This window comes from Cygnus olor, chromosome 7 (assembly GCF_009769625.2).
Source record: "Cygnus olor isolate bCygOlo1 chromosome 7, bCygOlo1.pri.v2, whole genome shotgun sequence".
NCBI classification, from domain to species: domain Eukaryota; kingdom Metazoa; phylum Chordata; class Aves; order Anseriformes; family Anatidae; genus Cygnus; species Cygnus olor.
The window spans coordinates 31885737-31909293 of record NC_049175.1 but is presented as its reverse complement, the minus strand read 5'-3'; the positions used below and the strand labels follow the sequence as shown (position 1 = coordinate 31909293).

The following is a 23557-nucleotide window of genomic DNA, read 5'->3' as shown; positions in this document are numbered from 1 at the left end:
AATGCACGCTTGTACAGCATAGAGATGAAGGCAGAGCATTACAGGGGAAAGGAAAAATGAAAGCAAATGAGTGCTCCCTGCCCTCGCGTTCCCTCAGACATGAATAAAGGAGGAGATAACGTAAAAGGGAGGCTAATGAAAAATCAAATCTTTGATTTTACTCATTTAACTTGCGTTCTGACCCTTTCTTTGTACACATCTGAAAGAGTAGAAGGGGAATACTGGTGGCAGATCAAGAACCCAAGACTTGTAAACAACTCATGCAAATTGCTTTGTGAACCGTTTTCTCCAGTAGCCCATTTCAGAGCTTTCAGAAGAGGTGATAAGTAACCTGAGGTAAATTTCTGTCCTACTTGTAACTTGGATTGCAACTAAGATTTTTTCAGTGTGTGTTTGAGTTCATGATCACACAATAGTTTAAAAGGAATAAATAAATCCAGAGGTCCTGGATATCAATCTTATGATCATACTAGCTGACTTTTTCTTTGCCCTCTTCTAAGAAAGAGATCCCCTACCATACTTGATGTAGTTACTGATACTTTAGGTGGCATTTTTGTGGTCTGTGTGTGTAAGTAAGTAACACGTAGGTATTGGAATGTCTTTCTTACTGTCCTAGCTAGCAGCTATTGTTTGAGGTGTCAGGGTCATGAATATATCAAGGGTTCTTTTCCTATTGCCTTGGAGTTAGGATACTTCCAGAAAATAGATTATGTGGTTAAACATGTCTTGTGTAATGCTTACTTGGATTTTTATTTTTTATTTTTAAAGGGAAATGGAAGGGATTGTGTTTTGTAACCTTTCTTTGGATATAGCAAAGTAATGTAATTCATAATACGTTCTTCTTATTCTTCCAACTCTGCAGAGCGTGAGGAGAAGGAACGCATAGAGCGGGAGAAACGTGAGCAGGAACAGCGTGAATACCAAGAACGTGTCAAAAAACTGGAAGAACTAGAAAAGAAGAAACGTCAAAGAGAAATGGAGATAGAAGAAAGAGAGCGTCGTCGAGAAGAAGAACGAAGAGGTCTGGATGACCCATTTTCAAGAAAGGTAGGTAAATAGATGCAGGTGTGTTTTCTTGACTGCTCTTTTTTCTGTAGATGATTTGGAAAAAGTTGGCAACACAAAAATAAGAGGTTAAAAAAAATAAGTTGTGGCACAAGTGACTAATATTTAATTATTAGTGTCCCTTACAGCTCCTTATTGGGATCTGTAATAAAGTAAAGCAAAGAAACTACCAAATCACCAGGTTGTTCAAAAACTAAAGAATAAAGACCTGATGAATGAATAACGAATTATGCAATAAAATTAAAAAAAAAAAAAAAAAGTGACTTCCCTTTTACAAGTACAAGTATTTGGGAATGTCATTATCCCAATCCAATGGGAGACAAAGTTATTTTGCAGATAAAATCTTTAATGATTTTAGAAATAGAACTGAGTACTACAAGCCTTCTAAACTCCTGCTTTTTTGATCGTTATCAATAAGAGAGCTAGTTTTAAATTTCACCCACCATAGCCATTGTCCTTGTTCAATGAATGCCTCGTTGAGTAGCACTGTGAAAACAAGCAATCAGAGCTTGTAGAAATTGTTTTGATGATTGTTTACCTGATAGACTGTATTATCACTGGTATTTTTCTACAGAAGAGGTATTCTTAGCCATGGGCACTTGACTATATGGAAAAGCTGACTTAAGTTCTGAGAAAGATCTCTGTACCACTTGAACAATGCCACTTGCAGTTTTGGAATTCTTTGTTCGCCCGTGTTTGTTGGGGTCATTTACACAAGAAGATTATCAAAAACGTTTAGATATACACTCGGAGTAGTGAATGCGAGATCTTGCCCTACTTGTGTATCTCCCCATATTGAACCATAAACTTTGTCAAATGAAAACATTTTTCAAAGAGCAGTAGCAAACTGGAAAACCCCGTTTTAAATGTGTGATTATTTGAAATGTTAGTTTGCGTGGTTTACCTAATTTACCTCATTTGCTGCTTAGGGTGGAATTTAGGAATAAATATCTCCATAAGAAATAATTTAAAGCCATTCTCTGTACCCAGCAACGGGCAGAGGTGCTCTACCTTTATTTAAAAAAAAATTATTGCTTTGTCTTGTATCTAAGCATTTGTGTGAATGCCTTGAGGTCCCGTGTTCAGTGCTATATAAACCCAGAATAAAACGGTCTCTGCTGCATAGAGCTTACAGTTTATTCAGTCACATTTTCTGATGTGATTAGAAAGCACAAAACAAAGATTTTTTTTTTTAAATAATTTCTACTGCTGTAACACAGCAGGAAGGTGAAACTCTTAATGTCTTTGTGTCATCAGCTGGTAGCTCTGGCTCACTGAAGCTGTCATTCATAAGCTTGTTCATAAACATTTGAGTGTATTAATTTCACGTGCATCCTACCGTTAGTAAAATGTGTGGCACAAAGGGATCATGTTTTAAAACAGCCACAAACAACATAGTTGGTTAAGACCATACTTCAGTTACTCAACCTCCTGGTAGTTTAGTATTCTCTACAGTGTAACAACTGAGTTTTTAATGGCACAGCTTGCTCTGAACAGTGTAACTTACATGCTGAAAATCTTTATTCTAATGTATACAAAAGGATGTTCCTAATTTTCTTTGATATATACAGGAATCTCGTTGGGGTGATAGAGGGGAGTCTGAAAGCTCCTGGAGAAGAGGTGGTGAGACGGAATCCGAATGGCGACGAGCTCCAGTGGAAAGGTAATTACTGGGCTCAGTATGTGGAGGCTCCCTTTGGATTACTAACGCTGCACTAACTGAATGCCTCTGCATTTCTGCAGGTTACCCTCTGATTGCTTTGTTAGAATCTCAAAATGGGAGATTTTATCTTGGAACCGATTCAGCTAACGTTCCTCTTTTACTTAGGTTAGACACATGGAGGCTGGCTGAAGGCCTTCTGCATCTGATAAACTTGCTTACTTGGTTTCTTTTTTAATTTAAAAGGTTGCGTCCCACTCAGACATTGGTGTCAGTTGTATAAGTGCAGATCTAGGAAAGATAACGAACAGATAGAGTTCCTGGATGATGGAACTGTTTGAGATTTTCCATTTAGAAAGCTGAGAATAATATTTAAGAAAGGTAAAAGTCAAAATTCAGTGTCTTGAAAGCCCAGAATGGCTCACAGAGCAAAAAATGTGGGCCATAAACTGAAACTAAGTTCTGAAAGACTGTTGAACAGAGAAGGAAGGTTTTCTGAAGAAAGAATATTTTGAAAGTACTTTGCACCTTTTTTTAGGTGCTTGTTCACATCTATGCTTTTTAGGTGTTTTGGATATATTCAGTGATAACAAAGACTGTTTATATGGTTTTAGAGGAAAAGGTCTTTAAAATTTGTTCATCCTTCTGCTCCACAACAGAATGAATTGTGCATAAACTATTTCTGATGATGCACATACAACTGTTTTTAAAAGCCTGTGCTGATGAAAATACTGCTTGCTCTGATTGGCAGTATGTTTTATTGCTTAATTAGCCTTACAGATTAGATATTTATAAGTGTTTAACCTTAATTTCCAGTGCAGCAATTTCAATCCGTTACAGCTTACTCTGACTGCAGTGGAAGGAAACCAATTTACTGTATCCCTCTCTAGTAATTTATTTTAACGTATTGGAAAAGTATGATCTTTTGATAAACAAAACAGTGTTTCGTTCTTTCTTTAAAAGCTGTGCTGCCCTTCTTGGTAGCAGTTCCCTTTTTCTCCAATCACAAAATCAAAAATGGGATGAAACTCCCAGGTGAAGCATTTAACTACTTGTAACGCATCTGTTTATATGCTTCAGTGTGATACATTTTTTTCACAACAGAACGATGCTGGTGACGCATTCACTTTCCAATCATATATTCAAGTTTTTCTGAAGAAGTGTTATCTTTGTTATTACTCAGCTTCCGCCCAAATTGAGCTGAGTGGCTGCTGAGGAGGAAAAATTAGGCATACTATGGATTTCCTTTTGCCTTTTACTAAAATACTGAAAAGAATTTAAATCATCTCTACGGCATTTTAAGTAAAATGGAACCTTTCTCAGTTATTTCCTTTTTCCCAGCTTAGAAAGCTAACAAAAATAAACGGCGATGCTCAGGCATAACTGCAGAAGGGTGTACTTCTGCATTCTTTAGAAGCCCCTCATAGAACTTCAGTTGGAGTTTAGCCCTAGAAGGAAAAAAGGCAGAGGCATAGAGGACAGGGAATGAGATTTAATTTGCAGCTAAAAGTTGTCTGCAAAGCTAGCACGCAGGTCCTGGCAGTCGTGAAGCAGCCAGCTGTCCTGTGCAGCCATCCCCAGAGCACCGCATTCCAGGTGATCGGCACGTTTCAGTGCTCTCAGTCTTTTCCAAACCATGACTCCAGTTACAAGCAAAACCAAATGACAGAAATACAGAAGAGGTCAGCAAGGACTGGCTGTCTCAGGCAGCTAGCTTTGTTGTGATATATAATGCTGTCTGTCTCTTGGACAGCACTGGCTTTTTCACAGCTGGACTGGAAGTAGTGACTTGGATCCTTCAGTGTGCAAGAACAGTAGTTAGCTGTAAGAAGCAAGAGAGGGAAATGAAACTATTGATCTTGCTGTGGTAGATAGGAAGTTTTGTAAGGGAAAGTCATTGCTAAGATGTGAACATTTCCTATGTAGGAGTTAACTAAAATCTGGTTGTTTTAGCAGAAAAAGTCATGTTATGGTGGTACCTCTTGTTTTCTCTCTAGATCACAGAAAATCCTTGCAGTGCTCTGAGGAACTGGGCATTTGTTGGAACAGTGAACTGGCAGCTAATGTAGATCTAGCATAGCTAGAACTAACGAAGTCACCGAGAGGGGCAGGGCAGTGCTGCAGGCTGCCAGACCTCAGCACAGCTCATTAGAGTTACTTCTTGTCTAGAAGCACGTAAGCATTTGCTGATAGCAGTATTAAGCCAAAGTAAATAGAAAAGGAGAGTTGACCTCATGCCTCTGCTATTTGTGGCTGAGTTAAGAGAAGCAACAAAAAAATAAAGTTAGAAACCTGTAACAGCGGTAAACACTCTGCGGTGAACTTTCCCAGTATGTTTCTGTCTAATTTGGAAAAGCCGTCAGCATGCCCCCAGCTCTGGAAGATCTCTGCATATAGCACTTGTAGAGGCTGCTGAAACACGGGGTGTATGGCAGGAACTAGATTGCATTGCTACCAGTACCGTTCCGTTATGTCCTTTATATTAAGGCATCCCTGGGTGGTTGTTTCTCTGAGATGTCTCCTACGGAGTATCGTGCAGGCAGGTTGCACATGTTCTGTATTTTGCTTATCCGATGCTGTTTGGCGCAGTTTCAGTAAACTTTTCAAGTGGGAGTTGTGAAAGTTCCAAGCAGGAAAGGATAGAATCTGATATATGAACTCCAAAACTGTCACATGAGGGGAAAAATCTAAAAACAGAGGAGTCATTCCATCTGCAAATAATAGTTTAAAAATGAGATTATCAGAGAAATATGGAATGGTTTGGGTTGGCAGGGACCTTAAAGTCCACCCAGTTCCAACCCCCTGCCATGGCAGGGACACCTCCCACAGCCCAGGCTGCCCAAAGCCCCATCCAGCCTGGCCTTGAGCACTGCCAGGGATGGGGCAGCCACAGCTCCTCTGGGCAGCCTGGGCCTGGGCCTCACCAGCCTCTGAGTGAAAATTAATAATAGCTTAAAAGTCATAGGATTTTAAAATCGTTTTTTCTTTTAAATTAAAACCGTGAAACAGAACCTAGTTATGAATTAATTATTTGTTCATATGAACTTTATAAACGTTTCTCTACATATCTGTTACTTCAAAATAATCTGCAGATTTTTTAGAGGAGAATATTAACCAATTTGAGTCTAAATGGAAATTAATACTGTCTTGTTTTTATCTCACAGCTCAGCAGTAGTTGTATCCTCCCTTATTCTTCCAAAACTTAAAAACATCTTCTAGATGTCACTTTCTACTTGCTTATTCCTTGTGGTTTTGTAGAGATTGGCGTCGAGGAGAAGCAAGAGATGATGATAGACCTTTCCGGCGAGGGGACGACCTGCCCCGGCGGGGGGATGACCTGCCCCGACGAGGGGACGATCTGCCCCGGCGAGGCGCTGCAGAAGAAAAGGACCGTCCTTCGGTGGAACCGAGCGAGGACAGGCCACCTCGGCGCGAAGGGGATGAAGAGAGGCCACCTCGGCGCGAGGGGGATGAGGACAGGCCGCCCAGGCGTGCTCTGGATGAGGACAGGCCGCCCAGGCGTGCTCTGGATGAGGACAGGCCGCCCAGGCGTGCTCTGGATGATGACAGAGGGAGCTGGCGGGCTGCAGATGACGACAGGGGTCCCCGGCGCGGAATGGACGACGACAGGCCTCCCCGGCGTGCTCTGGACGACGACAGGCCACCCAGGCGCGGGCTGGACGACGACAGGCCGCCGCGACGTGCTCTGGATGATGACAGGCCGCCCCGGCGTGGCCTGGATGACGACAGGGGCAGCTGGCGTGCCGCGGACGACGACAGAGGACCCAGGCGCGGGCTGGACGACGACAGGCCGCCCAGGAGGGTGCTGGATGACGACAGGCCGCCCAGGCGTGGGCTGGACGACGACAGGGGCAGCTGGCGGGCTGCGGACGACGACCGGGGTCCCAGGCGCGGGCTGGATGATGACAGAGGTCCCAGGCGCGGGCTGGACGACGACAGGGGGCCGTGGCGCAGCGCGGACGACGACAGGCTCTCCAGGAGAGATGATGACCGGGGGCCGTGGCGCAGCAGTGAAGATTCCAGGCCAGGTCCCTGGAGGCCCTTTGGGAAACCAGGTAAAATAGCCTAATACGATCGTCTTTCCTCCAAAGCACGCGTTAACCCAGCCGATAACGGGGGTGTCAGAGGAGAACCATCTCTGAAAACGTCTTCAGTAATTGCACTAATACGAACGCTCCGTTACTTGGTGTAATTAATCCTTTTCGTTTGGCTGAATTAAGCAAACAAACAAAGCACACACAGCAAAATGCAGCAGCGTTTATTGCTCGCCTCGAAGATATCTTAAGGTCACATAGTAGTGCTGGTATTTACCATATGCAAAAACAAAATACACAAGTTTAATGCTTTGGGAGAGAAACGTTATCACTAGATGAGCACACCTTGGTCTCTCCCTACCCTGGCTGAAAGTAACCTGCTAGGAAGGGTTTTGATGCATCATTCAGGTGGGTCTGGTTTTGATAAGGTTGTTATTTTTTAGTGTACAAAACTATTCCTGTTCCTACCATTCCTTTTTTTTTTTTTGCTTTTTTGTATACCTTTTTTGAAAACCCTGCTCTGAGTAGCAGTTCAGACCAGCTGACCTTCTGAGGCCCCTTCTGACCTGCATTACCCTACTGCCCTATTCTTGGATCATTTATTTCTAGTCCGAAGTCTTGCGGGTGGTGACTGCTACACCTCTTTCCTGATTCTGTTCAAAACTGTTGGTGGTAGCTGAATGTGGTTGTGATTGATTTCCTGGTTCTTTTTATTCAGACTTAAATATTTACAGCTGCCACATCAACTCTCTATGGCAGGCATTAATTCTGTAATTCAAGCTAGTAGCAAAATTATAGTATGTCATGATATTTGCACTCCAATAGCTTTCTCCTTCTTCCCATTTTTTTTAAAGAAGGCTGTGTAATAAAGAACGCTCATTCATGAATAACTGAACGATATTTCAGGGTGCACTGTGTAGGTTCATAGTGAATGACAGCCCTTTTAAAGGAGTGCTTTAAAAAGCAGTAAGTTCTTACAGATTTCTTTGCCTAAGATCATCTCAGCTGTGGATTTTCAGGAAGGAGTCTGCAGTCCGAACCACCCTATTTCCTTCTTCCTCTACTTGCTTTGCACAGGACCTTTGAGGTGATGGCATTTTTCAGCCAGAAAACTCAGGGTGTATTCAGCTCTGTGTTAAACTGACACAGGCAGTCCTGGTGTGAGGTATTTATTAGTGTCTTTAATTTAAGCAGTTTCTACGCTGCTTTGTCAGTGCTTCCCACTCAGAAGTGCACGCTTCTGACAAGCATCTTGAGTCGGATGCTCAGGTGATCAAAACTTGAATCGGCAGTTTCTGTGTGGGAAGGAAATGATTCTTTGCCTATAGGCAGGGACCAGAGGTCAGTCAGTCACAAATTCCTCCGGCTGTTGCTTACAGGGGGATGGAGAGAGCGCGAAAAGGCTCGTGAGGACAGCTGGGGGCCTCCCCGAGACTCCAGGCCCCCTGGAGACCGCGAGTGGGACAGAGACAAGGACCGCGATGAAAACGAGAAGGACCGTGAATTCGACAGAGAGAGGGATTTTGATCGAGACGATCGTTTCAGGCGTCCCAGGTTTGACTCCTTTGTTTAAACACTTGAATGTTTCTGTTTTAAAAAAAAAAAAGTGCCTTGCTGTTTAAGAAATAATGGGACATCACCTAGTGAGAGGAGCAGTGGGTAGGTTGTATGAAATGAAGTGCGTTAAGGCAATAAATGGATAGTGGCGTTCTGGGGTCTTTTGGTTGGTTCTTAAGATGCTAACAGTTTACAGAATGAATCCCAAACGTTTCACTGCTTTCAAATATTTTTTTCCCCCTGTACATTAAGACGATTTCACGTTAGGCTCCAGAAAAAGAGAAAAGATTTTGGAAGTCGGTATATTAAATAGAGACCCCCTGGGCCTGAAAATGTGTTGTGATTTATTATCGCTTCTTTCTGCAGCAAAGGTAAACTGTTAACAGTTAGTCTTACGTTTTGAATGGCAACAGGGATGACGCTGGTTGGAGAAGAGGACCAGCTGAGGAAACCTCTAGCTGGAGGGATTCAAGTCGTCGTGAAGAATGGGACAGGGGTGGTCGTGACATGCGGGATCGCCGTGCTGATGACAGAGATCTACCCCCCAGAAGAGGACCGCCACTCAGATCTGACCGCGAAGAACGTAAGTTCGTTTTATCGTTGCTAAAGGCTCACGTTTATTACAGGTCCTTCACGTTACTCTGGCAGTGCTAGGACGTGGTAAAATGGGAGTAAGTTTTGTTTTCAGCCACTTAAACTCTCTTTACATAAAAAGTAATGGAAAGAAGCTTTAGTGTATTGAGAACTTTTCTGTGCATCTTAAAGTTTCTTGCTTCCTACTCTTTGCTATCATAGTAGCAGTTCGCATCTCAGTAGAAGGATAAGAAGGGTCTAAGTTTGCAGTTAACAGAGTAGCGTTATGTTAGGGGTGAATTAAATTCGTGTAGTTTAACTATGAAGACAGATGTCCCAGAAAACATTTCTGGCTCCTTTCTCAAAACTGAGGAAAATATTTGCAAATAAGGCCTTACGGGTTTCACACCATGAATGATATTTATTTTTGATGAATAACCTATTTTAATTATGTACATTAACCAGGTTTAATTATGTACGTTCATTTATACTTTGCTGCTGCCTGGAAAAAAAAAAATGTAACAGCAAAGACGTTTAGCCTGAGATACCACATCTTCCAGTGCTGGACTTGTCCTGTTCAGAAGCTCGTTTGGTTTCCGCCCTGAGTGTTGGTGCTCCCCGGACATGGGCACTGTCACGCAGCCGATCTCAGAGAGCAAACTGGAACACAACATGTCGTACGGGACTGCCAGCTGGTGGAAGGGCTGAGGGCTCTCAGGGTGGAGATGCTTTTAAAAAATATATCAGGAACTGTTTCGTTGTTTGACTGTCTGGTTTGGTATTGATAGCTTTGTTCATACGTAGCTGGGTTAGAATTTTTAAACTCGTTTTGGTGGAAATGAAGAATTCTTCATGTAGTGAAGAACGCTGAAGGCCATCGTCAGTGGGGTTGCGTAATCCAGTGTCGTATCTACCTCTGATTTCAGTAGGCGGAACAGCAAGGTGCTGTCTTCTGAGACATTGAACACCTAAAGATTTCCACAACTGTTTTCAGTCAGGAATTTTCTGTTTGCAGGGTTCAGTCATTTCTAAGGAGATGCTTTTGTGCTTTTAATTCTGATAATAGAAGGATGTATTTTTACATTATAAAACCATGTCCATCAATAGAAAGAACATTCTTATTGCAGTTAGTGTTTTAAAGATGACACTTCAGTTGCTCACAGCAATCCTGAATCTGGAAAGAGGCTCGAGTAGTTCCTGGCCGTTACTTCACTATAAAATGAAGCTGTGCATTTGGCTGTCATCTTCATATTAGCTCTTGGCAAGATTGAGAATCAGTAAATCTGACTGTCAGTGCTAGGCTTGTTTGTTTAAACTCTTGCAGGCGGCTGGTTGAATGTGACAAAGGTTGTTTTATTGTCTCTTGTACTTGCAGCAAGCTCATGGCGGCGTGCTGATGATAGGAGAGAAGAACGTGGAGAAGAACGTGAAGCAGTTCGGCGATCAGCTCCTGCTCCTGCTGCTCCTCCAGCTGCTGCTCCCCCAGCAGCATCAAAAGATCGAGAAAGAGATGGGGAGAAGGAGAAGGGCTCCTGGAAAACAGAAAAGGAGCGTGAGCCCGTTCGTCGTACTAAAAATGAGACAGATGAAGAAGGGTGGACCACTGTACGACGTTAAGTGGATATCAAAACAGTTTAACCAATGTTTTAGCTTTGATTTGATTGAATCCACAGATTATATTTGTGCTTATAAACATTCTGAATTGGAATTCTTTAACAAATGTTTTGAGGTAACATGAAAGCATGAGCGTGAATTACTTACTCATATAGATTGATCATGCACAAAACTCACAGCAGAAGGTTGGAAATCGAATGCCAGTTTTTGAAATTTCAAGTGATGCTTATTTCATGGATCATTTGTTGCTAAAATAAAAAGAAGCAAGCCCAACAGCTGTCTTGAGTACTGCTTCTATCTTGCACCAAAACAAGCTGACCTTTTTATTTTTAGTCTTTCTTAATTCGGCATGGGGTATTATCGTCACCGAACACGTATATGAAAACACCTCTGTTCACACAGTGCAGTTGCTGAAAAAGCAGAGCTATTTGCCATAATTAGGAAAAAAAACAAGGGGGGGATACAACCCCCCTCTTTTTACAATAGGGATCTTTGAGGGCAGGCAGTTTGAGAGTCACATTTTATTACCTAAATTCAGTATGTTTAAATTGGAATTAAATACAATAAACATTATGAGCATTAGCTACACTGGGATGTTTTCTGTAGATTTACTTGAATACATTACATGACGCCACGTTGCAGTCATTGTTCCAGTACCGTATACTGCTGCAGTGTACAACCACAGAACTTAAAGCTTCTACGATTTAAGTGTTTTGGTAAGCATATTGCGATGTATTTTCTGTTGCCAATAGCACAACTGCTTTTCCATTACTGGATAACTCATGCCTTTCAAGGATTTATAAATATTGTCATATTTAAAATGTGTGATTTTGGAGAAGTTGTTGAATTTTTCCCAAATTCTTTGTCTTCAGGGTAAATTCTTTCCCTTTTAAAAAAAAAAAGTGATTTGTAGTAATGGCTGTGTTGACTTCAATTTTGGGATGCAGATCAACAGTTACTATCTGGTCATACTGAAGCCGGCACAGAACTTGCTGCTGTGTGTTTCTTCGATGATAAATAAACAACTTATGGAATTAGCTTCTACAGTGTCTTGACTTTTTAGTAACTTCCCATGCTGTATTTTAATGCCAAACAGCAGTTTAAGTTTTTTTTTTGTATGCATATCTACTTTTGTACCGTCTGAAGGAGAAAGTGAGGAGCCCTGGGCTAGTTTCTTCCTGAGTTAAACCTTGTTTAATTGTAGTATGTGTGAACAAAAGTTATGTTTTTCTTCTTGTCCTTTTCCCACCCTTTTCTGAGCTTTCCAGCTCCTATTCACTGCTCAGGATAAATTTGCTCTCATACTCATCTAAGGTGAGGGCCAGCTGTTTGTGCCACTGGAGCCTGTCACTTCATTGCTTTGCTGCCTGCCAGGCTTCCCTCAGAGCCATGAGATTTTCTAAACAATATTTTTTTGTGTGCGCGCCTCACGCAGTTAGTGGGTCCCAGGGCTGCTGTTGAGCTACCTGTTGAGCTACCTGTTGCTGTACTTGTGTCAAGAATCACAGAATGACAACTGTTAAAAGGGACACCAGGAGGGCTCTAGGTCATCCTCTTGCTGTGAAGTCAGCCTGCATCACACAGAGCCGTGTTCACCCAGGCCAGTCCTGAAAAGCTCCCGGGGTAGAGGATGGAGACTGCACAACCTTCCAGGGCAACCTCTTCTAATGCTTGTCAGAAAGCTGCTTTTTTTTTTCCTGTCCAGCTTCTACCTGATGCCTTTCATCTTCCTGCACTGCAGTGAAAAGCCTGATTTTATAACTTCCTTGTAGGTACTGGCGGTTTTTCTGTTCTTTCCCTTCCCAAACCTTTCACACTTCCTTTTCCCCAAACCTTCCCTTCTCCAGGCTGGCCAAGCCCCCTTCCCACAGCTCCAGCCCCTGCTGGCCTTGTTGCCCTTTGCTGTAGTTGCTCTGGTTTGGCAGCACCTTCCTTACATGCGTGCGCGCACAAGCTGGATGCAGCAATCACGCTGAGGTGTGCTGAGTAGAGGGGCGCAGCTTCAGCCTGCCAGAGGAGCCCAAGGCTGGAACACCCTAACTCAGGTACCAGAGCATCAGGTGGGAGCGATTAAAACCTTGCTAAGCCACCCCAAACATCTGCTGCTCTTCCCCTCGTCCACAAAACCAGATGTTTTACTGCAGAAAGCAGCCAAGTTGGGCATCAGGTGAAGTCCATGCTGACTGCTCCCAGTCACTTCCTCCTCCACAGGGCCAAAAAAGCAGCTCTGAGATTACTTCTTTCGGGAGTTTCCCAAAGCACCGAAGCCATGTCATCTGGCCGACAGCACCTCAGATGGTCCCTTCGGCCTTTTTTGAACATGGATGCAACCTTTATCTCCAGTCATCGGGGAGTTATAAATAGTGGTTCCATCTCCAGTTGTGTATTTGTAATTGTATCCCAACAGCCAGATTTATGTAGTTAACGGTCATTGCACCAGAAAAAACTCTTCCAGGATCTGTGTTCTTAACTTACTTGAGCACGTAAGAATTTTAGGTGTGCGTTGGCAAGACTGGGCAGCTCAAGAGCAGATCTGCAAGACGAGCCACACAGACATGCCCGTGTTATTTGTTTTACTGCTTGATCATTTCAGAACACCAACCACTGTGGCAAAAATTTGCCATGACCAGACCAGCTCTAACCAAAAGGCTGTGCACGTTTACCGCTCCTGCTCTTAGCAAGTCGACGCATTTAGTTGCGGCAGGATGGAGATTGTGCAAGCCGTTCCACTTCTTGCTAATCCAGAAGTCCCTTGCTGCAAGGTAAGCTAAGCTTTGTTAGTTTTCCACCGTTGGCCCAGAGGACAATTCACCGGTTTTTCTGCCTCTGCGTTTGCAGATTTAGCACACTGCTCTTCAGGTGTATTAGACAATTATTTTTCCCCTCGTAACCGTTAGCAAACTACCTCCAATATGTATTAATCTATATATTTGGTGGGCCAAGCTGGCATGCCTAAGGGAAGTAAAGGAATTTTATAGGCATCAGAGCTCTGGTCAGCAGCAAGCCAGAGCCCCCCTGCCCACACAGGGCTTTCACTACAGCTGTGCACACTCACCTGACTGCAGCTGTACCGAGCCATCCACGCACCTGAAGGCAGCACTGCCTCACAACAAGCCTGCTTTTTGCCAAGGCTCATAGCAGCTGAGGGCGATTACAGGCTGCCTGGTACTCTGTTCTGTCACCAGAGTATCACCATGGAAAAGGTTCCATCGCTTACAGAATTTGGAATATTTCCCTGGAATAAAGCAATTCTCTGAGGATAAGAATTTGGGTTAAGCCAACAGCCGTAACTCTGATGTGCAGATGCCCGTAGGGTGACAGTAGCATCGGGATTTTCTTAGATCTCTTCTGTGGAGCATAAAGTAGCTTCCAACCCGGGCTGCTTTTAGATTAAGCTGTATGCTGTTCCTAGGACTTAAGTTACTAACCTAAATTGTTTCCAGTAATTTAAGGATCAAAACTATCCATAAGCAGTATCTTCCGTAATTAAGAGTGACAACAAACAGGCATGTTTCTGCTCACTCTGTGTTGCGAAGTGTGCTGGGGCACAGGAAATAGCTCCAGAAATTTATTTAAAAAACAACTCCTGAGAAGTTCAATCTTTCTAAGAGACAGGCTCGTAAAGCTTTAAAGGGCAACTCAACCTGAAGGACAGGCTCCGGCTGGATGCCCACGTCACTTCAGGACCTTGCTGTCAGGTTTTTGCTCAGTCTGAGTGCTGTCACCTCCCCTCTGGAGCACGCTGCCTTTCCCCTCCCGCCCCAGCTGGTCTTTCCAAGCGACTGCTCTGTTGCCTTACCTGCTGGGGCCTGGATCCCACGCCCAGCACCGCGCAGCCTGCCACAGGCAGCTCCTGGCCTTTCCACAGCAGGCCCGCCCGCGCCGGGGAGCACCAGGAGACTCGGAGTCGTAGGCAGCAGAAGCCGCTGACACAAGAGCAGCTTTCTTCTGACACAGGCAGAGGGAAGGAGCAGGCGCTGCACGAGGCCAGCGCCACCATCCGAGGCAGGGTGACGTTCTGGTGGCTTGGCAAACTCCCAGGCATTGCGATAGGACAGTCGCTACGCGGTAGCTTACCCTATAGACCAGGGGAGGCACGGGTGTGTTGCAGACCTCCCACAGAGCCCCCTCAGAAAACACCTGGGAGCGCTTTTCTTAGGTCTTTCTTGCTTTTATGTCCGTAAACAGTCAACTGGATTAAAACGCATATACTCATCTTCAAAATTTCCACAAGAAGCTAACAAAAATACAAAACAGAATTCTTCCCATAGCGTTACACTTGAGCTCAATTCCAATCTGTGGTGGATACAGATTAAACATATGTGGAACAGACATCACAAAATCAAACATACCTAAATTCTACCAGCTTACAAGAGCCTATAGTGCAAGCCCCCCAAATGAGAGACGGTGCGCAGCTGAGACCTCGCACAATGGGAAGGTAGCTGCCATACAGCGAGCTGTCACCACAGTGAAGTGTTATTTAATGCAAGTCCCTTTGCAGCTGATAATTAGACCTACTGCTATCTTTGGAGCCATCCGATGAAGATTTGAGAGACCACTTCCATAGCAAACCCTTTCCTCCCTCCTCACAGTTGCAGCTGCGCAAGTAACGCCTCTCGGGCCCCTTCCCAGCCCCTCCTGCATGCTCTGACTCCACTCCCGACCATCCTCTCCCCAGCACGCATTCTCCCACCCTGCTGGGCAGCTTTTCAAGAGGAATTCACCCAAACAACAGTTGCCTCTCACTCTCCAAGCTCCCCTTTCTGCTAGGACCCATCGCCTTTCTCAGCTTCCAGGTGACTCCCTACGTAAAGCCAACTACAGCAGAGCCTCTCGTGTCCAGAGGACCCCCAAGCGAACTACAAGCCTGCTGCTGCTCCTCCTCCTGCCTCTGACTCGCACTAAAAGCGGGTCCCGATCTCCTGAGGGCTGGAAGTGACACAGCCCTGTAGCAGCGCTCAGCACTAAGAACTCAGGTCTTACCTTTTGTATACTCTAGCTAAAGGGTATTTGTTAATCACATGGGTAGATCCCTCCCACTTTGCAATGACTTAAAGCCACATTCCCTCTCATCTTAAAAAACGTAAGACCCTCCCCTTCTACAGCTTCGCCACAGCGCTCAGCTTTGTCCAGGTCCCTTCAAGAGCTGCTGCCATTCTGTCACAAACACCAGCTGCAGCAGAGCCCATTTCCTGCCATACCTACTGCCTCCCTTCGCACCTCTGCCCAGAGTCATCACGTTTCCAAGCAAGCACTTTGCTGCCTCCTCCTCTCAGACCCTCGCTAAAGCTGCACGCTGGGCACGGGGACCCGAGGCCAGAGCTGCCCACGGTCACGGGTGGCCGCGGGGCACTGCCCCCAGCAGGGCGCTGGGATGGAGGGGAGGAGGTGCTGCCTGCCGCACCAGTAACCGAGCACGGGTTCGATCGCAACTTCCCTCCCGGCTTTAGGATGGGTGAAGGAAACAGCTCAGCTACTTAAAGACCCGACAAGCTGGGGGCTCGACCCTGATGAAGCCCAGCGCTGCCGATGGGCATCCTGCAGGAGCAGCAACCGGGCGCAGGGGGGCAAGGAGGGTGCTGGCGGCCGCTTCCCCACCCGGGGCGATGAGGGCAGCGGGGGGGGGGGACCCCACAGCGGGCAGAGGAGCCGGGCCGCCCCCTCCTCACACCTGGCAGGGGACGCTGTTTTCTCCCCGACCACCCGCAGCCCTCCGTAGCGGCTCCCAGGGAGCCGAAGCGGGGCGCCCACACCGCGCCGGAGCCGCCCGCCGCCCCGCAGCCTAGCGGCCCTTCCTGCCCAGCGCCGCCCGGGCGTGCCGCAGCTGCTTGGCCGCCTGCATTTTGGACAGCGGGCAGTACTTGATGGTGTGGGCATTGTCCCCGCTGGCCCCGCACAGGGGGCAGGTGTAGCGCCGCAGCACCGGGCACAGGACGCGGCCGTCGGGTCCCTTGAGGATGTGCGTGGTGTAGAGGGCCACCGCCTCCTTGTTGTTCCTGCAGAAGACGCACACCTGCAGCTCGGGCTTCAGCAGCCGCCCGGCGGCCCGCGGGTGTGCCGGCAGCCGCCCCGCCGCCACCACCACGCCGCCCCAGGCGCGGGGCGAGCCGGCCCGGGCCCCCTCCGCCCCGGGGCACTCCAGCAGCACGGCGGCGGGGCCGCCGCGGCCCGGGAAGGGGCTGAGGTCGGCGAAGCGCTCCTCCAGCAGCCCCTCGCCGTGGTGGTGGTGGTGGCCGCACAGCTCCAGGTCGTGCAGGTCCAGCGCGCCCTCGAAGTACGGCCCCGCCGCCTCCTCTTCTTCCTCCTCTTCCTCCTCCTCCTCCTCGGCCGGCGCCGCCACCACCACGGCGGGGGGCTCGTCAGCGAAGCCCTTGCCGGGCCGCACGGCCTTAGTGATGAGCGTGGCCAGCCCCAGGTAGTCGTTCCACGAGTTGAACACGTTCCCGCAGGCGCTGTGGCTCCGGCCGCCGTAGCGGGAACCCGGCAGGCGCTCCACGGCCGGGAGGTGCCGGTGCTGCTCCAGCGCGCCGCCGGGAAACGCCTCCATGGGGCACGGGGGGACGCCGCCGCCGCCTCCCGCCCCCGCGGCCCCGGCCCCGCCGCAGCTCCGCGCCCGCCGCCGCCGCCGCCTCCTCTGGGAGCGCGCGGCCGCGCGACGCCCCTTAAATAGGGGCGGCGGGGGCGCGAGGGGGGCGCGCGCCGCTCTCCCATTGGCCGCCGGGCAGAGCCCCCTCCCGCTCATTGGCTGCGGGGGCGGCGGGGCGGGGGGCGGCTGAGGGTGGGGGGGCGCAGGTGGCGCGGCACGTGCGCGCGGAGGGGCGGGGGCGGCGGGGCCGCGCGTGGCAGGGGTCGGACCCCCCCCGGTGGGGGTGGGCGTGTTGTTATGGCCCCAAAGCTGCTGCTGGCGGCCGAAAAAGCGCTGTTAGTGCCCCAAAAGTACTGCTAGTACCCCAAAAGCTGTTATCTGTACCATAAACCTACTGTTAGTACCCAAAAACTACTGTTGGTACCCGAACAATTAATGTTAGTACCCCAAAAACTACTGTTAGTACATAAACAATTACTATTAGTACCCAAAAGCTATTGTCAATGTCCAGAAACTACTGTTAGTACCCAAAAAACTACTGTTAGTACAGAAAAAAGAATTGTTAGTACCCAAACAATTACTGTTAGTACCCAAAGAGTTATTCTTGGTATCCAAAAAATACTATTAGAACTCAGAAAGCTACTGTTAGTACCCAAAAAGCATTTGTTAGTACCCAATTACCATTAGTTCCCAAAATGAACTGCTAGTACCCAAAAAACTATTGTTAGTACCCAAAAAGCTACTGCTAGTACACCAAAACTACTGCTAGTACCCCCAAACTACTATTAGTATCACAAAAGGAATTGTTAGTACCCCCAGAATTACTGTTAGTACCCAAAAAACCTACTGCGAGTTCCCCAAAACCTGACAAATTTTGGGGATGGACTCAGGAGAGGCCTGAGCACTCCCCCTGTGCCTGAAGCCGGGTTCAGCACCAAAACCGCGGGGCTGAGGCCTCGTGCCCAGAGAGCCCAAAGCGTCCCGTCCTTGTGCTTCCCCACGGGATGGAGGGGGTAAAGGCACGGCTGCAATTAAAATCGTGGTTAATTTCCAGCCGCGGTGAGGTGAGAGCACCGCTTGGGCACGGGGCCTTCGCCCATCGCAGCGAGAGAGCTGCCGCGTGTCAGGGGGCCGCGGCCTGCTCCTTGGCGTCCTTCGAAGGTGGCTTGGGTTTGCCCAAGCTTTTGTTTACAACCCCCGCGGACACTAAGGTGGCGGCTATTTGACGTGGGAGATGTCCACAAGCTGCCCCAGGAGGCTGGGGAGTTCCCAAAAGCGCCTTTTAAAAGTGGGCCTCAGCGCCGCTCTCGGGTGGTTTTCTCCTCCCCGCTGCAGTACCGAGGAGCGGCTCATTTCTGACAGCACCACAAACACACCGGTGTCTGCAGGCAGAGGGAAGAGATGCCCTGTGCTGCCTGGGCTCCCAGGCTGGTGTTCAGTGATCCTTTCTAAAGCTTTTGGCTTAACAGATGATGCTTTTGTTTGGAAAGCCGAAGTTTACAGTACAGAGCTATCCTGTTCGGAAGATTGAAAGCAGCTGGTGGGACTAACGCGAGCGAGCTAGGTTTTAATGAGATACAAACACGAGTCATGAAAGCAAAGCTTCAGCCCGGGGCCTCGGAGGCTCCAGCTGTGGTGTGAGAGCACCCCCAGGCTGAACGCCCTGGGCATTCAGGGAGAGGGGTGCAGGGCTTGTGCTGGAGGGGCTGGGGGGATCGGGGGGGGCACCAGGGCTTGCCCTCGTGTGGGATTTCAGGGAGAAATGCGATGAATCCGCTCCAGCCCTTTTTACTGGCAAAGCCCAACGGGTTAGGGAAGTAAAAGCCAACCCTGAAAGATAGCCTGGGCTCTGGGACTCTTGCTCTGAAGACGTGCTCGTGCTTTTGCCGTGTGGAAATATTTGCAAACCCTCCTCCCGACCTGTGCTGCACCCAGCGTGCCAGCCCTGCACAAGCGGGCACCTGGCGGGTTCTGGAGCAGGGTGCCAAACTTCTCTGTGGGGCAGACCACAGCCCTGCTTTGGAGGCACGAATGATGACATCCGTCATCTCCGTATATTCTGGAGTTACATGACAGTCCTCAGGCAACTGCAGCAAATGTTTACACAGGCAAACGGAGCTGGTGGGGGGTGTCATGTATTTTTAGCTGACTTTTAATTTGATTCAGCCATCGAAAACCCAGAGCAATGCACAGCGTGGCGGTAGCCAGCTCTCTAAGAAATGCTGCTCCACCTCTTTGCAAGCAACTGGAAAGAGCCAAGGGAAAATAATAAGGTGCTTCCAAGAATACATCATTGCCTGCTGAAGGGACACCAGCAATTGGAAAAGAAATTAAAGAATCACACTTTCATTTGTATTGTTATCTCTGTAGGAATGTCAAATGCGTGAAGGAGAAGCCCAAATTTAGGGTATCTGTGCAGTAGATACGTGCAGTGTGATACTGCCTTTAGTTGTGCCATCATGTACTCTTTTCTCACGCTATTGCTGCCATATATTTTGAGCTCTTATTTTCCTGGATATGCAACCACAGCAGAAGTGTTCATGGGGGTAAAGCCAGAGGAGGCAGCTGTAGGCCCCCAGTGCAGCAGAATTAGGCAGTGGCTCCCAGGTCTCAGCGCTCACCGAACCCCCCCAGCTCTGCAGCTGTGTCTGTTCTGGGCTCACGTGGGGAGCTGGGCTGCAAGAGCTGCATCCGTCATCTCAGGCCAGCCCCGTGAACACGCAAGAATGAACAGTCCTGAACAACCACGGACTGACAAGTGCCACCAGCTGAAGGACCTGGAGGAGAACCCCGAAGATCTGGCTCGTCGCCTGGGGACCGTACCAGCTGGGAGCTGAGCAGGGCGGCGAACCCGAGCGGTACGCGATCTCGTAAGCAATGTGCACACCATAGCAGAAAATTACACAGGCAACTGAAATACGGCTCTGACTGACTGATTTTGGAGCACTTGGCTTTCCAGCAAAATGGCGTCCTTTTCCCTGCTTCAAGCAGATCATTCTACAACAGCTTCTGCATCCTGCACGGCTGAACCTGAACCATCAGCAGACGGCTGTGGTCGCAGCAGCAGGCGTGCAGGGCTCACACTTCTCACCCTTTCTTCAGTAATTCTTCAATACGTAAAAATGGGCTTTTGGATGAGCTGTGGAGGAGTTGAGCAGCAGGAAGAGAGCTGAGGTTTTTGTCATTTTGGGTCCCTCAGGCTCTGCAGAAGCTGGTTCTTCCTGGTGCTCCCAGCTCTTAGCCCCAACAGCAAATAAGAGGAGAACAAACTTGCTCATGTTTTGGGGGCTGCCAGTGCAGAGTGGGGAGAAACTGATTTTCCTTTCCCCACAGAGTTTGCCAGCTGAGGCTGAATTTGTTTTCAAGGGGCAAAATGTTTTCTGTACACAGACCATTTTATATCTTCAAATTGAAAGCACGGCTGAAAATGTTGGAAACATTCACTCTTTGCAAAAACATCAATCCATTGCACGACTGTTTTTACAATCAAAAATGTATCCACTTGGATTATAGTGGCTGATAAACAGTAGAAGCTATGAGCTCTTCTGTTCTCTCTTTCAAATATGTTGAATTTAAAGAATGTAAAAGTCCCAGACCACTAGCCATGGTTTTGACTTGTCCATTCAAACTGCTGCAGAACACAAACACAGGCCAAGAATCAAATGTTTATCAGCAGAAGCATATTTTTCCTGAGGATACAGTAACTCACATTCATGTCTCATGGAGAAGAATGTCAAAGCAGCATGGAAAATTATGTATCCTGTTTATTAGAAAATCAAATGGTTTTACGAAAACTGAAAGGTCTTTTTTTTTTTTTCTTGAGCAATTTCTGCATTTTACAAATACATAGGGGCAGTGTAACAAATGCTGTAAGCATTCAGGTTTCTAAAGGCAGAACGCGGTTTCCCTCTTACAGCAAATCAAATTCACTTCTGTAAAGATCCTGCAAACTTGAAATAGCACAGCAAACTTGCTCGCTTTACATTTTTATAGTGAATTGAATTGAACTCTACATTATTGGACTTTACTGTTGGGTATTTCTGCTAGATGTATTAGATCACCGAAAGATAGAGCGGCATTACTTCATTACGTGCTGTAACTGCGGCTCCGTTCATCGCTGTCTCCAGGGTGAGGGCTCCATTTCTTGTCTCCGGCGGGGAGGTGCTCAGACTGCTGCATGCACCGAGGTCTGTTGTGCTCAGAGGAGATGCCCTCAACCACACGCTGCTGTGCGTGACATGGTTGGGAGAGAAAGCTGGTGCCAAACTCAGCTAGAAGCGAGCAGGTCCGCTTGGGTGCCTGGGAACCCCGCTGGAGCTCGTCGTGGCTGCGGGTTGTTATCAGCGCCTCTGCCAGTCTGCCCCGGCAGCTGCGTGTCGGCGGTGCCCGCTGCCGGAGCCTCTTGGAGAGCCATGGTGGTGTTTTGGAGGTGTCACGCATCTAAACCTGGGGTGTCGCCTGGCCTCGCCTGCACACAGCGCTGCTTCATGCGTTCTTGTAACTCCAGGCAGCGACAAACGTGGGCAAACATGCAATGTGTGCTTACCGCCAAAGGCCTTGCGACAGCGCTTGCGGTTTTTCTCAAAGCTGGTGGAGTCTGCAGAGTTTTTGAGCAGAAGAGCAGAAACGTTACGATGACGTGCAATGCAGAGTGAGATCCTGTTCAGTCGATATCACTGGTGAAACCCCTGCTTACTTGAAGAGGGAGGCCACGAGTGTCCACGCTGCCTCCACCACGTGCACGCCTGCGCTTTTTTGTGTCCTGTGCAAGGTCATGGAGATCCGAGGCCAGACCAATGAGGACAGGAAACAGCAGAGGCTTTCAGTTTTGGAAAAGTCTTTAAATTCATTGAGAAGAGTATTTCAAATAAAATTTTGGCTAGACACTCTACATTCCTTTGTGTATTCCTGCTCTCCAAAAATCACTGCTCCAAGATATACTTGATAGGGCTTGACACTTGCATGAGGATTTATTGCTCTGAGTTTCTGAATTGGTTCTGAACCTGAATTAGCAAATGTTAGTGCATATTTCTAATAGTGACAAGGATTCCAGCAGAATTCCTGAGGTCTGCCTGGCTGATTAAATGCAGCGAAGACTCCTGCTAAGCTCCTAGCCAGAGCCAGCCATAGCCAGGGCTTTAGGATCACCGCAGATTCAGTTCTGAAGCCTTTTTTATTGTGTGAAATGTTACCAAGCAGAAGACGTATATACTAGCTGTTCCATATAAGTGTCATATACACACATAATACAGTCGATAAATTCCTGATATATTAATTTCACATGGTGAGGATAATAGGATTTCTTCTGACAACTTGATTAAATTTGTAAGAAAAGTCCTAGTGAAAAAAAGTTATTGCATTTTTGTCAGGCTGATAAGTATGATTTAACTGCAAGAGAAAAGCAACCAAAAAATGAGGCTTGCGCTTGGAAGCTCATGCTCTTGTCTTCTGTTTTGTTATTTTGCAAAAGGAGTAAACAGAGAGTTTTCCATCGTTTTGTTTGCCTGGTGGTGCTTGTTTACTTAATCTGAGATTGAAGTTGTCTTTATCGTGAAGAGCAGTGATGGGCAAGAAAATAGTGAAATGACTAAAGAATGCTGAAGTTGAGAAAACAATTTTTAGTCAGTCTAAATGTTTTATAATTCTGATATATGTGGGGTATTTTTGTCTTCTCAGGATTCACAGTAAACTTCAAGGTCTAAGATTTTGGGGAAAGGAGGCCTTCAGCAAAGGCTCAGCAGCCTGAGATTTTCAGCAGACATGGCAGGGGCGCATCCCTTGCCTCATGGTGCCTGTACAGCCAGCCAAAGCGTCATGCACAGGAGCTGTCATCCACCTCTCACCGCTCTCCTTGACCCAGCTGCAGGGCTGAGTTGTCTTCTGCTGGCCCACGTGCTGGCCCCACTGCCTCTGACACTGCCGGTGCCTTTGCCGCAGAGGGAGAAGCTTCAGCAGGAAGATCCTTCACTCCTTCAGGGTGCCCCAGCGATGCTTCAGGAGCCTTGCTGTCAGAAAGGCGAGGTGCCTGGTGAGGCCGGGTGCTCCTGCACACACAGCTCTGTGCACAACTGTGGGTCAGGGGACTGCAGTTTGCAATTAGGCATTTCACATCCCCAAGGAGCCTGCGCTGAGTTTCCAAACTGTTGTGCTCCTGTACTCTCGCAAATCTGGAGTCTGACCCTGAGAGCACAACGTCGTTCGTGTTTTCAGCAAGAACTGTTTTGTTCAAGCCTTTGGGTGCTTTTGAGTTTTTTTTCTTCCTGAAGGGATAAACTACTAATTATACATGGAAATTGTACCTCAAAGATCCATCTTAATAATATAATTGTAGTAGCAAAGCAACTGGTACGATTATGTGCATCATTGCACTTTTCAGCCATTAACCAGCTTTTCTTGGTTAATGAAGTTAGTAAAACCTAGAATGTGCTGTGCTGGAATATATCCAGT

General features: G+C 47.3%; 2 protein-coding genes across 3 annotated transcripts in view; one reads left to right on the top strand and one right to left on the bottom strand.

Annotated features, from left to right (window-relative positions):
- EIF3A (eukaryotic translation initiation factor 3 subunit A) overlaps positions 1 to 11561 on the top strand; it is a 32995-nt gene extending 21434 nt beyond the window's left edge. The window contains exons 17-23 of one of the 2 annotated variants that reach the window (XM_040564580.1): positions 863 to 1047; positions 2637 to 2728; positions 5984 to 6385; positions 6416 to 6801; positions 8160 to 8334; positions 8751 to 8920; positions 10286 to 11561. In XM_040564580.1, coding sequence (XP_040420514.1) covers positions 863 to 1047; positions 2637 to 2728; positions 5984 to 6385; positions 6416 to 6801; positions 8160 to 8334; positions 8751 to 8920; positions 10286 to 10527 — 1652 coding nt within the window. In that variant the 3' untranslated portion in view covers positions 10528 to 11561. Of the gene's footprint in view, positions 1 to 862; positions 1048 to 2636; positions 2729 to 5983; positions 6802 to 8159; positions 8335 to 8750; positions 8921 to 10285 lie in introns of both variants that reach the window. The other variant, XM_040564579.1, reaches the window with a different exon arrangement.
- NANOS1 (nanos C2HC-type zinc finger 1) lies at positions 9317 to 17153 on the bottom strand. Its single transcript, XM_040564581.1, has 2 exons — positions 14324 to 17153; positions 9317 to 10442 (listed from the first exon to the last, which is right to left on the bottom strand). Exon 1 carries the CDS (start codon positions 17069 to 17071, stop codon positions 16307 to 16309), a length of 765 nt encoding a protein of 254 aa, XP_040420515.1. The 5' UTR covers positions 17072 to 17153; the 3' UTR covers positions 9317 to 10442; positions 14324 to 16306.
- Between the last annotated feature and the right edge of the window lie 6404 nt (positions 17154 to 23557).